The sequence below is a fragment of the Gigantopelta aegis genome, chromosome 10 (genome assembly GCF_016097555.1).
Source record: "Gigantopelta aegis isolate Gae_Host chromosome 10, Gae_host_genome, whole genome shotgun sequence".
NCBI lineage: Eukaryota > Metazoa > Mollusca > Gastropoda > Neomphalida > Peltospiridae > Gigantopelta > Gigantopelta aegis.
This window is the reverse complement of record NC_054708.1, coordinates 12784900-12802206: the sequence shown is the minus strand read 5'-3', so window position 1 is coordinate 12802206 and position 17307 is coordinate 12784900. Positions and strand designations below refer to the sequence as shown.

General features: G+C 35.7%; 1 protein-coding gene across 1 annotated transcript; it reads left to right on the top strand.

The window, feature by feature from the left end:
• Positions 1–2198: 2198 nt before the first annotated feature.
• LOC121383425 (F-box/WD repeat-containing protein 4-like) lies at positions 2199–13707 on the top strand. The gene is made up of 8 exons (XM_041513443.1): positions 2199–2650; positions 4271–4363; positions 4892–5074; positions 5828–5966; positions 6773–6936; positions 7890–8030; positions 9822–9957; positions 11461–13707. Exons 1-8 carry the CDS (start codon positions 2322–2324, stop codon positions 11575–11577), a joined length of 1302 nt encoding a protein of 433 aa, XP_041369377.1. The 5' UTR covers positions 2199–2321; the 3' UTR covers positions 11578–13707.
• The last annotated feature ends 3600 nt before the right edge of the window (positions 13708–17307 follow it).

Below are 17307 nucleotides of genomic sequence, written 5' to 3'. Positions count from 1 at the left end.
GTGGTGATCCCAACCCATACCGTAATGAACTCGCCCGTCTACGAACAAGAACATGAAATTTTGGCTAGAAATTTTGTTGAAAGATCTAGTTAATTATTTTTTAACTTCTTCTTCAAAACAACTTGCCCAATTCCAACCATATTTTGAGGGTATATTCGTTGGTACATGAAGAGACAAATTGTCAGTTTGGTTATTCTGACCTGAAGGCAGAAGTCTGAACCCAAAAGGGGACATTAAGGCAGTTTTAAAAAATCTTGTCTAAGCTACAACCAAATAGTCTTTATATATTACATGTATATGTAAATGTCATCAAATGGTTTATCTAATTTGTTAATTATGTCATTAATGTTGGGTTCCCCGATTGTGCCGTTTGATTTTTCTAACCCCCTCCAAGGGGCCTGAGAGGTTGGGGTTCAAAAGTCTTAAATTTCATTGCATCTGGCAGGCCCGTACGTAGGGGGTCCGGGAGCATGCCCCCCCCCCCCCCCCCCTCGACATTTTTTAAAATCTAGAATGCAGGAAATGCATTTTTCTGCATTCTGAGAAGTAAATTTGAAATGTTTCTTTGCCTCAAAATATTTTGTACACATCCACGGACGGACCTCGGCAGACTATGCACCCCTCACACACACACACACACACACACACACACACACACACACACACTCGCGTACGGGTCTGTTTGGAGAAATAACTGTGAATATGGTCATTCTGACCCCCACAGGCCTATTGAACATGGCCCAAAAAGTGGAAAATTAGGCTAATTAAAACAATATGGTGTCTACTATTTTGGAGTGTCATTTTATTTATTACAATGACAGTGAAACTCCGGGTGGTTTTGGTATTGGATACTAATATATTAATTATTATGATTGGCACAGTTTGATCGTGTATTTTATTCTCCTAGATTGTCTTGAAGTCGAGTCCTAAATAGTATTGGTTACATGACGGTATATATTGGTACTTACAAAGGTATTATATATAATGATGATCAATTCAAAAAAAAGAAAGAAATGTTTTATTTAACGACGCACTCAACACATGTTAGTTACGGTTATATGGCGTCAGACATATGGTTAAGGACCATACAGATTTTGAGAGGAAACCCGCTGTCGCCACTATATGGGCTACTCTTTCCGATTAGCAGCAAGGGATCTTTTATTTGCGCTTCCCACAGGCAGGATAGCACAAACCATGGCCTTTGTTGAACCAGTTATGGATCACTGGTCGGTGCAAGCAGTTTACACCTACCCATTGAGCTTTGCGGAGCACTCTCTCAGAGTTTGGAGTCGGTATCTGCTTAAAAATCCCATGCCTCGACTGGGATCCGAACCCAGTACCTACCAGCCTGTAGACCGATGGCATAACCACGACGCCACCGAAGCCGGTATACTCAGTTCACTGCCGAGCCTATTCTTTAAACCTGTTTGTGCGTCTATACCCTAATTTGTTTTAATTAGTGTACAATATAGATTGAAAAAAGTATCGACACCCTCGTGGCACTGTCTTGGAGATTATGGGTGTTTATTGCAACATAATTAGTTGCAATGTGCGACTTCTTTGTCACATGATTGACTTCAAAGCTAATTAATTGGGATGCTACTGTATGTCACTGTATAGTCAGTGATGTCGTGTAGGTCTTATATTGATACACGATTCAATACCTTCTCCTTGTGTCAGTCAATTATTATATCAATTTATACTTCGAAAATAGTAAAGTGGAATTGGGGCGAGTTGGTAACATTTAAATTGGGGCGAGTTGACTAAACATTGTGAATGTGGGGCGAGTTGGTTTTGGGGCGAGTGAGCCCCCCCCCCCTCCCCCCAAAAAAACCCCCAACAAAAACAAAAACAAAAAAACCCACCACCATTACCAAGATATATAGTACTGTACGTATATGTACCATATATAAATCGTTTTGAGCAGAGTAGTTTTAATCCCCGAGCCCACATGCGCATGTGCGGGGTTCCTAAGACTAGCTATATGTAAAAATTACTAAATATTTGACATCCAATGATTTATAATTCAAATGTACTCTAGTGGTTTCGTTAAACAAAACAAACTTTAACGAACACATAGATTACACCTGCTGAGTAACAACACTGAAGTGCCTTTACTGCGCATTCTAACAGACATGCGATTCTAACTTGAGAGAAACATCAGGCATTCGGAAATTACAAACAGAAGAATAATAATGTCTGCTAGTATTGCGAAAGTTTGACAACAATTTCGAAATTTCCATTGTCAAGCTTAATTCGAAAAATGTACAAAGCAAAAATTCCAGACAGTAATCTTTATTTATATACCAGTAACGTAACAAATGAATCTAAACATGCCAGTCGATGGAAAAATGAACAAACAAGAGAAAAGCGATGTTTATATGTTGGTGGCTGATAATCATAATCATGATAATGACAAGCGGAGGCAGAGTGGTGTCTGTGATTATCGTCGAAAAACGTCCCGCAAGCGATTAACATTAATTTATTTGCCAGACGATGTCCTTCTTCTAATATACAGCTATCTTGATGTACAGTCTCTTGGTCGATTATGTCAAGCCTGCTCTCGTTTCCGAAATCTTACTTCATTAGATACCGTGTGGTTACCACACAGTAAAAATGTTTTCATAATAAGAGATCTGAACAGAAATGGGTAAGTTTAGTATGTGAATTAAAAAATTATATACATTACCACCCCCACAGAAACAACAATAACAACCAAGTGACAACAATTTAAAAAAATAAAATAATAATAATAATAATAATCCAAGCAGGGCTTCTAGAATTTTATAAAAATTCGCTAGCCATGGGATCAGTGATTTTAAAAATGTACTAGCCATGATTAAAAATGTACTAGCCCTACTTTAAATAAATACAATTTTACAAATAGTAATAATCAGATATGTCACCTAAAGAGGGAGATTGAGCTTTAAAATTCTTAGATTGGGGTAGAAAGAGGGGGTAAGATATTCATATTTACAAAAAGCATTTGACAAGGTTTTTTTTTCCACTAGCCATCGGGCTAGTTATACTAAGTATTTACTAGCCCAACACTGAATATTACTAGCCATGGGAGTGAGGCTACCATAATCTAGAAGCCCTGAATCCAATTAAGGCAACTAATAGTCCAGTTATTTGTTATATTGGCAGTGATATTTTTGTTGAGGATGATAGCTCTTGGAAGAAAATTAGCCAGGCATAGACATCAGAATTTTATATCAGCAGGAGGGGTTGGGGCAGGCACATGTGCAGGATTTTTAGCAGGGTGTGTGTGTTTCTAGACTTCATTGAAGTTTATAGGGAGAGTCGAGTCATGATCTTCCGAAAAATATATTAAGAAAAAATTTAATTTGCTTGAACCAGGTTGTGTTGTTGATTGTCATACATGACTATGAATAGACAACCCAAGACCCAACAGAAAATCCCACCACTGGCAAATATACTCCTTTATTTCACCAAATCATATTGCGCAGTCGCTGCTTGTGGGTCGGACAAGGGGAGCAATTAACAGTCACAGCGATTCCTGGCAGCAGAGCGCTCACATGAAAGGTGGAATTTCAGACACCGACGAATTAAGCATCTTGTTGATTGTGGAGTGACTGGACATGCTAAAAAATTTAGTAGCCCATCGGGTTTAGACAACTAGTAGTCTGAGTAAGAAATTGGTAACCAAAACACCCCAGGCAACAGCTAAGGTCGAGCCTTGGCTCAGGGGTTTTGACTCTGGGAGAGTTCTATATTACTTTGATTTTAAATGGGAGGTGATACCAATATATTATTTTTAGAATTTTGATGTTAGTGCCCCCAGCCTTCCCACACACTACACTTAAATGCCATAGATGCCAGAACAAAATGAACAGTTATGAATGATGTTATGTCAATTGCACATGTATAGGGTTATACGGGGATCAGAAGTGGGAGGGAGCTGGGGACATTGGTCAGAATGACCCAAGTATGAAAGAGCACAAAAAATAATTTGTATGGACTTGGACTGAAAAGTGTACATATATATTATTATTAATATATTATATTGATTATTTTGAAATTGAGCTATTTTGCTAATTTTGAATGATTTATAAGTTCAAATTCAATGCTGCAATGTACATTTGTGTACATGTATGAATACCAATAAACATGTACATGTATGGTCATTTCTGATTTGACAAATTATATTTTATGAACATCTGTTACATATATACATATGTATATTAAATATAATTTTGTACACTGATTCATATTTGTATTTGAATAAAGTTTTAATGTCTTTTTTCAGACAATCCTTAAGCTTGAAGGAGCAATGTCGAGTTGCCAAGAATTGGAATAAGAAGAAAAGTCATGAAGTTACCCTACTTCGTAACTCTTCACGGTAATTTGAAGTCTTTAAGTCCAGTGTTGAGTTCGCTCAACAATATGTACTCCATTGTGTACAAATGTGTACAAATATCTATTTTTAATTTGATTCACTTAAAAAAAAAACCTATATACTTGACATCTCAGAAGCTAAAAGGTTGCATGTATCTGTGGGGAAGTGAACATGAATGACTCCTTACTGGTGTTTTCCTCATTCCTGAACTTGATGTGTCATTAGATAAATATAGTTTTAAAACATAAATTGTAAATTGGCAGTCAGTTTACTCAGAAATTAATATAGCAAGAATAGTGTTACACATGTACTTTTTGATGCAATTTCTGCATACAAATGTTTTATTTAAAGTATAAAAACTGTTGAAAACCATAAAACATTTGTTTTATTGAATAAATTAATTTTACAAACTTAATGTACAATCTTCCATTTTAATTGATATTGAATGATTAAATTTTAAAATGTTAACTGTGACATACATGTATGCATATATGTATATACCAGTCTGTAGTTTCTGGTGTATTTTGACAGGTTAATGCCATGGATGCAGTATGAAAAGCAGACAATTTGGATTTCAACACAAAATGTCATCCGCTGCTTCAGACTGAAACAAAATGGCTATCTGGCTGAAAACTCACAGCACAGACTTGAAGGCTTTCGAGATGATGTTAGTCGGTTTGTCATCAAAAAAGATCTCCTTGTTGCTGGATGCAGGTTAGAGATAGAGGCTATTATATGAGCATGTGTGTCATACTGATTTTACGAAACGAATGTCAGGATTTTTGTATGGCCTAAGCAAGAGTGAGGGTAATACATGAATTCTGACATGAGTTTCGTAAAATCAGTACGACAAACACGTGAGTGTAATAATTTCTTTATTATCCATATTATTAGTGTTGTTTTCTTTATAAATAACAAGACCCAACTCAAAATGTTTCAGCCACAACTAGCCACAACACATCATATTTCAATTGCACAGTCTGAACTAGGACTGGAGAAGCAACGTCATGTTATGACATCACTTCCCAAAATTACATCATCACACTTGTTATTACACATGTGCTTCGTATGATTATTATTAACTTGGTTATGTTGAACCATATGGATAATAAAGTAAATTATTAGTCCCCTACCAGTCCAATTTGAGGGAACAGTCGGTTTTATATCTGTCTGTCTGTCTGTCCAACATTTTGTGTATTTAGCTTTATCATATAGAGTTAGAGATCAGGTTGGACTTTTATGAGGGATTAGCCAATTGTTACCAGAGTTATGTCCATTAAACTTAGGAATTTATACAGAAATGTATTGGGCACAATAGGGAACATCATGTATAATATTGCTTTAGCTGTACTCACAGAATGCTAGTTATTCAGGGCACACACTGGAATTAATTTTAGTTTAACCAATGTTTAGATATGTAGAGTTAATAATACACATAATTGAATTTTTTTTTTTTTTTTTTTTCAGAGACGGCAGTATTGGAGGGTGGTCAACATCAACCGGGTCCATGTTGTTCCACTTCCTGAAGGTACACACAGGCGACACTCAGTGTGTGGATCTCCTGGGTGATCTGCTCATCTCCGGCTCCAGGGATTGTCATGTGAAGGTAGATTACAGGGTTTATTTTACTAAAGCCTAACACACACTGAAACTGGGTCTGGTGAGTCTGACTCTTTCAAAATATAGTGCATGTTCGACATGAGCAAAATCAGGTGAGCTGAAGATCACATTCCTGAAATGGTGCTATAGGCTAGCTATTACATGAACTTTCAAATAAAATGTATTAAATATTTGTGTTGCAAGGATATCAATCTGCAGCTCTCCTAAAGCTATCCCAGTGAATGTGGAGGGGAGCGGGAGTGATCACTCACCTCTCCTGGCCAAGACTCTATGTCCTCTGTTGTCATTTCTGTAGTTCATGTCAGTTTAAGGACTCAGTGGGTAGGTGCAAGACCACTACACCCTCTTGTCTCTCACAAACCACAAACAACTAACCCACTGTCCTGGACAGACAGCCCATATAGCTAAGGTGTGTACCTTAATTGGATATAAGCACGAACATAAGTTGAAATGAATTGGTTTTTTTACAAATATTCAGTGACAACTTTTGGCAGTAGATGGCATTTACAACCACCAACTTATGTACCATACTTTTGTCAGTCCTTTGTTTAACTCAACGTCCCAGTCATTGTCAGAAGTGCTTATCTCTTGTACTCGTATCTACTCTTCTCTATTAGCTTTTGTATTCAGTGATCAGTTTTAACAGTGACAGAAGATGAGAAAGCTAAGTATTTGTAGTGATGAGCACAGACACTGTACTCAAGATCATTAACTGGCCCACTTAAATTACCATTAAATCTAGTGGTGTCCTAACACAAAACAAACTTTAACTTTAAATTGCCATTGTTTCAGATAACATCTCTGTCATGCAATAACAGCTTCAGTAAACCACGGAAGACTCTCCAAATCCATGACCGAGTGTGGAGTCTCGGTGTGTCACCTGATGGCACAGTGCTGGCCGTGGGGTCAGCAGGATGTGGAGGGATACCACCTTTAGCCATCTGGGACCTCAACAGGTACTACACTGAACAGCTTGAGCCCATTTAAGATAGTCAGATTTTAGTCGGGTCTGTACCAGGCTCACTGGAATGATGGGCATATACATAAATAATGAGTAATTATACATATATATGTTTAGATATCACACTTTTTATGTGCATTCAGTATATATATACTCATGTTTATTTACACTGGATAATTGATAATCGTCATTTCTTTGAGGTACATGCCTTATTAGAATTATGAAAAATTTATTTTGGGATACCATATTCAGGGCTTCTAGAATTTTTTAAAAATCCATTAGCCATAGGATCGGTGATTTTAAAAAGTTACCAGCCATGATTAAAAATTCACTACCCTACTTCACTTTAAGTTAATACAATTTTACTTAATAATAGTAATAATCAGATATGTCACCTTAAGAGGGAGATAGAGTTTAAAAACACTAACATTGGGGTTTGGAGTGCCTGTGGGGTCAGGATATTCATATTTACAAAATAGACTTAACTGCAACATTTGACAAATTGGGTTTTTTCTCTAGCCACCGGGCATGGCAATAGTTATTTACTAGCCCAAATTGAATATCACTAGCCATGGGAGTGGGGCTACCATAATCTAGAAGCCCTGTACTGTATTACAAAACCAGGACTACCAGAAACACATCAGATGTATGAACATGAAAATTCTTTTTACATTATCAAAAACTGCTCTAGTAGTGAAAAATATGTCATAGTGTTAGGTCTATTACTTTAATGCTTGGCACACACCTACCGATTAACACCGACTCTACAGTCGCGTTAGCATAAATCGGTTGGTGGGTGAAGGGTAAAGATGCGACAGTCTCGTCTTAATCTGCACTTTTGCCATGATTAGACTGTCACTTCGCCTGTTGTGTGCAGGTACACATTTTCAGTCTGTGTTAATCGGTAGGTGTGCACCAAGCATAATGTGTGTGTTTTTTTAATTACAGCTGTGAGATGGCGTTACAGCTTGGTACCAACCACAAGCGTGGCGCTGGGGTCCTCGACATGACGTTTACCTCGCCAAACACGTTGCTCACGTGTGGCTACGATTCGTATCTCAGGCTTTGGGATGTACGCACAGCTTCATGGTAAATTACATTGATTACCTCGTCTCTTAATTCATTATCTTACAGTTAGTCATTGTAGTTGGCATGTCTAGTGACATAATGTAATGCATGTGTAGCTTTTTTTCAGGTTTTTTTATTGTTATTTTGATGGATAGATGTAGGTGTTGAATAGATTTATGCCATATATATATATCATATAGGTCAGCAACTGAGAAAACATTTTAAAAATTGTAAAAATAATATTGCATTAAAAAAATATTTCTGAGACCCGAAGGTCACCTCAGAAAAAAAAATCAAGAGCATATACTGAAGAACAAAGAAAAAGTGAATATATTAACTCTTTCACCACGACAGGCCGGTATACCGGCTAGCGATATCCAGTGCCTCTCAGCACGACAGGCCGGTTTAGCGGCTTGTAACACCTGTTCATATTTGGCGCCGAGTGACGCGTCAATATTATAATTAGACAAAATCTCGCGCGACCATAGCTGCCATGTGACACACTGTAATGGCTGCGCCCATGTTCTAGCGAATTTTGAATGAGTTTTTCCAAGTTTATACTGATATTCTGACTGTAATTAAACATGAACCGAGGTGACGAAATTTCGTCTATTGAAAACAATGGTTGCGATTCAGATGACGGGTTTTCCGATGATGAAATGTGGGATAATATGGACTTTGGTGCATTTGATTTAATCGAGATTGGCGATCGTGAACGAAATGTCATTCAACATGGCAATTTAGAAGAAAATGATACCGATGACGAGTTACAAGATGACTTGCCACTGTTTTACCACGCGCCTGAGTTTACCTGGACACATGAGCCATATTCGGTTACCTGCAGATCAATCTTTACTAAAAATCTGGGGCCCGTAAAAGTGTTTGACGTCAACACAAACTCCATAGAGTACTTTTCGCTATTTTATTCCAATACAGTGTATGGAAAAATTGTGTAATTTACCAACATGAATGCCAAAAAAAGCGTGATACAGATCCTGCTAACAACAATGATGTTTCTGTTGATGAAATGAAAGCTTATTATGGCTTGTTAATTTTGCAAAAGCATTGTAAATATATTTCTAAAATTATAACTGGAATGTTAATTAATTAATTATCCAACAAGAAAAACATTTGTACTGGGTTTTTTTTTAAATTACCAGTCCTACCTACTCAAATAGGTGAGTAATATGCATAGTTTACCTGTAATTACCAGATTTATAACATAACATTTTTAAAGTATTATTTTTATCTGGACAGCCGTCCATTCACCTTTCTGGAAATGTATAGCCTATAACTAAAATTAATGATAAAACAAGTAGTTTTATCCTTTAACAAACATGATCATAAATCTGCTATTTAAACTCGGTGTGCAGGGAAGGTCAAGGCTGTAAAACTTAGTGGTGAAAGAGTTAATATAAAAGTTTTTTATGATAAGATTAATTCAGGATACAGACTTGTCAAAATAGGCCTAAATGTTTACAAGAAAATGACAATTTTAATAGACACACAAACTAATGGTATTCAGACTGAATAATTATAAATAAATGGATGAAATCTAAATTAATATTTATGTTTCCCGTGTTCAGTATATTTCCTTTAAGTTTTATTATAATTAAAATTTCAACTGGTGCAAAATTGAAGAATTGTTTTGAATCGAACATCAACATAGAAAGATATAACAATTGGCAACAACAGGTGAGATTAGATGGGATGAGAAAGCAATAAATAGAATGGAGGAATTTTTTTAAATATACACCAATGTAAGCCTTCGTGTGCCTTTAATTGTCCATAATTTATTTTTTTCTATTACAGTGTAGCAGAATGGGAGGAACCGTATGACACAGCTCTGTACTGTGTTCAGACAGACGACCAGTATGCTGTGATGACAGGAACAGCCCGGTATGGGATGACGCGACTATGGGACATGCGACAGTCACAGCCAATTCAGGTGAGTCGTGTTAGACCAATATACTGTGATGACAGGAACAGCCCGGTATGGGATGATGCGACTCTGAGATATATGACAAGTTACAGCCAATTTAGGTGTGCCATGTTAAGACCAGTATGCTGTGATGACAGGAACAGCCCGGTAGGGATGACTCGATTTTGGGACATGGGACAGTCATAGCAAATTCAGGTGAGTCATGTTAGACCAATATACTGTGATGACAGGAACAGCCCGGTATGGGATGACGCAACTATGGGACATGCGACAGTCACAGCCAATTCAGGTGAGTCGTGTTAAACCAATATACTGTGATGACAGGAACAGCCCGGTATGGGATGATGCGACTCTGAGATATATGACAAGTTACAGCCAATTTAGGTGTGCCATGTTAAGACCAGTATGCTGTGATGACAGGAACAGCCCGGTAGGGATGACTCGATTCTGGGACATGGGACATGGGACAGTCATAGCAAATTCAGGTGAGTCATGTTAGACCAATATACTGTGATGACAGGAACAGCTCGGTGTGGGATGACGCGACTCTGGGACATGCGACAGTCACAGCCAATTCGAGTGAGTCGTGTTAGACCAGTATGCTGTGATGACAGGGACAGCCCAGTATGGAATGACGCGACTCTGGGACATGCGACAGTCACAGCCAATTCGGGTGAGTCGTGTTAGACCAGTATGCTGTGATGACAGGGACAGCCCGGTATGGGATGACGCGACTCGGGGACATGCGTCAGTCACAGCCAATTCAGGTGTCATGTTAGACAACAGGCATATGAAACATGAGGTCTAGTGGATGGCTTCCACTATGCCCAACAACTTGAGAATTAAGCATTTTTAAGAGCATAAATTGTTGTGATTGCTTCTGGGTTGTTGTTTTTTCATTTTACTTCATAACATAACTATACCTTTAATTTTTACCTACTACCTCCAACCGCTTTCAGTTTGATTTCATTTAAAACGAGAAGGGCTCGGTTTTATGGTTGTTAGAACATTGGATGTACAGCTATGTCCTGGGTTCTCACACCAATGCTGGCTTACACCCAAAACTAGTTTTAACAGCTCAGTGGGTAGGTGTATGGCAACTGTCCTGGATAAACAGTCCAGATAGCCGAGGTGTGTGCACAGGACAGTGTATTTGAATCTAAATTGGATATAAGCATGGAAATAAATTGAAATGAAATGAATGTTTTGAAAATATCAATTTCAATATTGACCCTATTTTTATCTGCAATTTGTGATAACAGAACACTTGTAATTTCTGAATACTATTTGTTGTTTTGTGTTACATAGGTCTATATTGTAATTATTAACAAACAAACAAAATAATTGAAAGGAGGGCGAGTCTGGGTATAGGTAACAATATATTCCTGCATATAAAATAGTTATTAAATCACCTAGCTGTTTACAGTTCCATCAAAATGATAACAAACTACTGAATGGTATGGATTTGTTTTCATCACTCTGGATTTTTGTTTTTTTCTCTCTTTCCAGGTTTACTACTCAGGAAGACGAAGCAGTCCTGTGTATGCACTTGCGTTCAACTCGTGTCGTTTTTATGTAGCTCTCGATGTCAGTATCAACATGATAGACTTTACTGGCTTCAAGTGATTCTTCTACTTCACAATAGGCTGTCCATTTTGACATATATGAACTTTAAGACCTGCTTTTGTTTAAAGTGGATCTTAGATATGTCTGTTGACGGACAGAAAGATTTTACTAATGGGAGAAAAAGGGACATTAAATATTTTGCTCAGATATGAGCAACGGATGTATCTTGGCTATTAGCTGGGCTTTTTTGTTGTCTTTTTATTATTTATTATAAAATGGTTGAAATATTCACAGAATGTATATTTTTAGCATCTGAGAGCTCATGACCCCTCTCCCATCATAAGTTTATATATATTTTTAATACCTATAGATTGAGAGAACCAAATAAGGGAATGCGATATTGTAGACCAAATTTCATTCACTACTAGCATAGAAATGTCTGTATATAATTGAAAGATGTAATGCCTGAATGGATGCCAGTAATGTGGTACTGAGTGGGAGTAACACGGTTAACTTCCTGACGCCATGCACATCATCTAGAATATTTATCAAATGTACTAGCCATGGGATCAGTGATTTAAAAACTTTACTAACTACAATTAAAAATTCACTAGCCCTACTTTACTTTAAGTTAATATAATTTTACTAAATAGTAGTAAAAATCGCATGTCACCTAAAGAGAGAGATAGCTTAAACTACTAATATTGTGTGGTGATTTGGAGGCAAGATATTCATATTTACAAAATAGCTAAGGTGTGTGCCCAGGACAGTGTGCTTGAACCTTGATTGGATATAAGCACGAAAATAAGTTGAAATGAAATGAAATGAAAACCACATGTTCGTTGGCGGATAATATACATTTATCTGTAGTACTACAAGAATATCAGTAGTTGTAACTGGCAAAGTTGGAAATTAAGAGACCACCATTAGTTAGGGTTGGTCATCGTGAAAAGTTTCTTATTTTTGTGATATAAAAGTTGTTAATACATTGCTGATTGCTGATTGCAACACAAAATTTCGATGTTTAGAATGATTAGGTAACTTTGATGGGACCCCTACCATCTCTCTGTTAGTGCATCTTCTGTGGATCCAACATGCGGGCTTTTGTTTAGATTTTAATTAGTACTTCAATTTTAAGTAAGTTAACGAGAAATAGCCCAATGGGCCTGCTGACGAGGATCGATCCTAGATCGGCCACATATCAGGCAAACGGTTTACCACTAGGCTTCATCCCGCCCCTACAATTGTTAAAAAGTTCATTCAAAAGTTACTTCCTGCTGTTTTGAAGGAGTAGCCTAGGACAAAGGCACCTGAAGCTGCCAGCAACTGAGGGTGCCTGCTATATATTTGTTTTTTTATCACGGGGTGTAGGGGTGAATATATGTATGTCATAATATGGTTTTCTACAACTAGACTTTTCTTAATAAGGTCTCCACAAATGCTGGACATTAATTTTTGTGTGTTGTTAAAATAATGTTTTGTACCCATCATTCCATCAGAATTTTACCTGTATCATACAATAACAGCTTACATGGTAACCCTTTTCACATTCTGAGAGTTAATTAGCTTATCATGTATGTAACAAACAAAGGACTACTAGATTTTTTGTTGTAACAAAATGTAATTTGAAAACAAATATATGATTAGGAGCAAACAAAACTGGTTGAAATATAAATGTTGTGGACCAAAAAACTTTTTTTTTTCAATACTCAAATTTTTCTTCACTTATAATGATATGAAAGTTTATATAAGAATTGTTTTTAGGTGTTTTTTTTTTAATTTATCGATTTATAAGAGTCACATATTGTATAAAATTGTGTAGTGTATTGAAGTGATTTTATTTTTGTTACTGTTATACATCGATACATTCACAACAAAATGACAAGCAATTTTTATAATTACAAACAACACATTTTATTTAGTTAAAAATACACATAATTCATAAATCAGTTTTTACATCCCATTTGATGTAATGATGTAATTTTCTGAGGTTTATTGAAAGATAACATTACGTTTTTCTGCAACGTCATCCAATCAGAATAGAGTAAATTGTATAATGGCTGGAAGTTTGTAATTATAATTAAATACATATAATTTAAAGTATTTTATTTCTGAAATATTAAGAGACAGTTTTATATATAGAGAGAGGATACTCCCCTCGTGTCTTGTGATATGATAATTTATCAGCACTCATTGATAAAAGTATGAAATCTGAGGCTTGCCGAGGATTTTTATACTTTTATCAATGAGTGCTGATAAATTATCATATCACAAGACACAAGGGGAGTATTCTTTTTATCATCCATTATCATTCTTTTCATTTGCGACAATTGTAAACAATGTGGATTCAATGTCTCTATATTTGAAAGTGGCAGATTCGTTAACTAGCAGAACGACAGTGCCATGACGTCACTAATGATAGGTTTAGCACTGAAACATACACAGTGACATAACAAAATAATGTCTTGTAATTAAAAATTGACCAATCGAGATTATAAGAAGCGATATGTCTTAGAATATCGCAGGAGATATCGCAAATTATAGTGCCAGCGATATCTTCTACAAAAGCTTTTAATGGATGATAAATTGTTTTAGCTTTGTTGGGTATATGATGGGATGGTATTCAGTTTTGTTTTATTATGGCACACAAGACACTATTAGAATAAATTGTATTTGTTGAGAAGTTCAACTAGACCGTCACTTCACATGAGAATATTATTTAAATATGTAATTGTAAGATGCCTTGTTGAATAAATATTCATAGTTTCTCTACCTTTATCTTATAAGATCTTAACAATTATGTAATTTTCTAGTTATCTGAAATGATCTGTGTATTATAGATGGATGTTTACCATATTTATATTTTATTAACACATGTATATTGGTGAAGCCTTCTAAATGGTCAAAAAAGGTACCCGGTCTTAAATATTGTTATTGTAAAAACAAATGCTATTTATTCAATAGAAGCATTTTTGTTTAAAGACTGATGTGTCATTTCATCAGTATTATGTTAACAATGTAAATAGCATGTTTATGTTTTGTTAATAAAATTATTTATCTTGGCATTGGTTTTCCTTTTATAAATATGCTGTTTTAGAAACGAAGACTGCATTAGTAACTGATTTCATGCAGCCGTTGAGACAATACAATACCTCCCAGCTCCAGAACCCAACAGATCTGATTGTGACTGCATCTTACTGTTGTCCTATGTGTTTCCATTTTGGCCCTTGGGAGTGGCTTTGGTGATCACTTCTGTAACTGTTAAGAAAATTCTGCAACCATTTACATGTAGTGTGCTTCCATTCTACTGTCTACCATTTGGTATTGAAAGGACAGAATAAAAAAAAAGACTAAGATAAAGCAGAAAACAGGAAATTTGAGTTTTGGGAGTTATGTCAAATGATAAGATTGATTTGAATAATACTAATAATAATAATATAAAATTACACTCCGAGGGGACTAGTTTTTATCTCTTATCTGATTAAAATTAGCTCTACTGGTCTCATCAGTAGATCTAACAGCATTGCATGGACCCCCATGTCCAGGTGACATTTCATCTATAAATAACAATTTAAATATTGACCAATTACACTTCGGCTTTTATAACGTTATTCGGGAGCATACAAATTCTAAAAATATCCGTCAAGACTTTCAGCCATTCCAGGAAAAGTGTTGCAATTACCGTAAAAAGGTGTCGCCAGCAATTAACAATAAGCGGAATTAGAATAAATAACTCAGTTGTTGTATTTTTTATAAGATACCGACTTCGTTTCGATAAACACTCCATGTTAAGTTTGATCGATCATAAAACTAAATGGCTTACGGGTTAAGTGTCTAAAAATGCCACTTTTGCCATGTCGCTTATTTATATTCTAGCATTATGATCAAAATAAAAGTAATATGCATTTGTGACAAAGCCCGCAGTTGCTAAATATTTTTACGATGAATACTGTTTGTCACAAAATGAATGAGTCTTTTCATTAAGTCTATATTTTACATATGTATGGGCGCCATGTTTATTGTCGCCAAAATTGCATTAACGTCCGTAACAATAAAGTGACACGGCAAAGTATCTGAACGTCATATTAATTGAAACATCACATCTGTCTATTTCACCTCACGATGCATTGTATTTTTAAAAAACCCCAAAGACTTGTGTCATCTAGACAAAATAGTAGAAATTAGAGTCCGTTACCTGAGTAAAACAACTCTGTCGCATATAAAACATTAACGTCCATAACGTGCAATATCTTCAAACGGTGCATTATTTTATGAATTATTCACCTACATTTAAAGTAACAGACTAAATTGTATTTTGGAAAATAATAAGATATTCAAGAAACAAAATATATTGTAAAATAAACATGATTATATGTGAACTCATTAACATCCATAACAACTAACGTCCGTAACGAAAACTTTCTAACGTACCCTGCTTCGAAATCGGAACTTTTATTATACCACAACCAAATGAGTCGACACCGTTGTAATATCAACTCGAGCAGACGACAATTTGAAAGTATAGTTTGGGCGAGTGTGTGAGATACCATGAGATATATTACCTTCAAGAAATCGTAAGTACATTGATTTTCAGTTTGTTTACTAATATATTTTATGAAATATATATATATTTTCTTTTCCAAACTTTGAACGATTTAATAATCTTTTATGCACGGTGGTAAATTGGTGTTGTTGTTTAATTGATGTTTGATGACATTGGTTCGTTACGGACGTTAATATTTTACTTCTCCATGTTGTTAGTGATAAATAATTTAATAGGCTATTAATTATAATACGACTTTATTTTAAAAGTACAGAATAATTACTAGCACATATCCTGATCTAGAAAAAAAATATACATATCCATATACAGTCGAACCAGTATATAATGGCCATTTAAAGGAACCGGCAAGATTGGTTGTCATGGAAAGGTGGATGCTATACAATGTATACAGATAAAATAAAGAAGGAAAAGCATTGGGCGGATTAATATTGCGGCTGTTATGGGCAGGTGGCTGTTATATATATATATATATATATATATATATATATATATATATATATATATATATATATATATATAGGTGGCCTTTAGACCAGTCTGGATTGTATGTATTCCTATGAACTAAGTGGGGCGGGATCTAGCTCAGTCGGTTGAGCGCTCGCTTGAGGTGCCACGTTCGCAGGATCGAACCTCTTCAGTGGATGTCTATCATTGGGCTTTTTCCCATTCCATCCAGTGCACCACCACTGCTATGTCAAAGGCCATGGTATGTACTGTCCTGTTTATGGGGAAAGTGCATATAAAAGACGTTAATAAAATAATTTAATATTATGGGCTAAAATTTTCAACAAATAATTTCAATATTTGTTTTCAGTCTGTGTGATTGAAACAATGATGCATATACGCGTATTGCGAAAAATATACATGTTTTATATTACAGATGCCATTGTCGAACGCTGAACGTCAGAAAAGATGGAGAGAAAAACAAATATTTGAAAACAGAAACATATTTTACGAAAGAGAAAGACAGAGACGCAGAAACCGCTATGTACCCGTTGCACAACTGAGTTTGGCTGCTTTGAAGAAACAAAGAAAAGAAACAAATATACGGGTTAAAAAATATTACATAAATAAAAAAAAAAGGAAAACAACCAGAAGAATGTCATGGAACATAATTTAGATAGTGGCAGTAAATACCCTAGTTCATGTACTAGAAGCAAAATTTCAACACAGGACATAACTGGTAAACTAATAGTAAAAATGCCGATATTAAAAAAACAGTGTGT

What these genes read in the sequence shown, in the direction of transcription:
- LOC121383425 (XM_041513443.1), top strand. Translation starts at nt 2,322, where the DNA reads ATGAATCTAAACATGCCAGTCGATGGAAAAATGAACAAACAAGAGAAA. An exon ending in CTACTTCGTAACTCTTCACG is followed by an intron (nt 4,364 to 4,891) that starts GTAATTTGAAGT and finishes GTATTTTGACAG; the next exon opens with GTTAATGCCATGGATGCAGT. An exon ending in GCCATCTGGGACCTCAACAG is followed by an intron (nt 6,937 to 7,889) that starts GTACTACACTGA and finishes TTTTAATTACAG; the next exon opens with CTGTGAGATGGCGTTACAGC.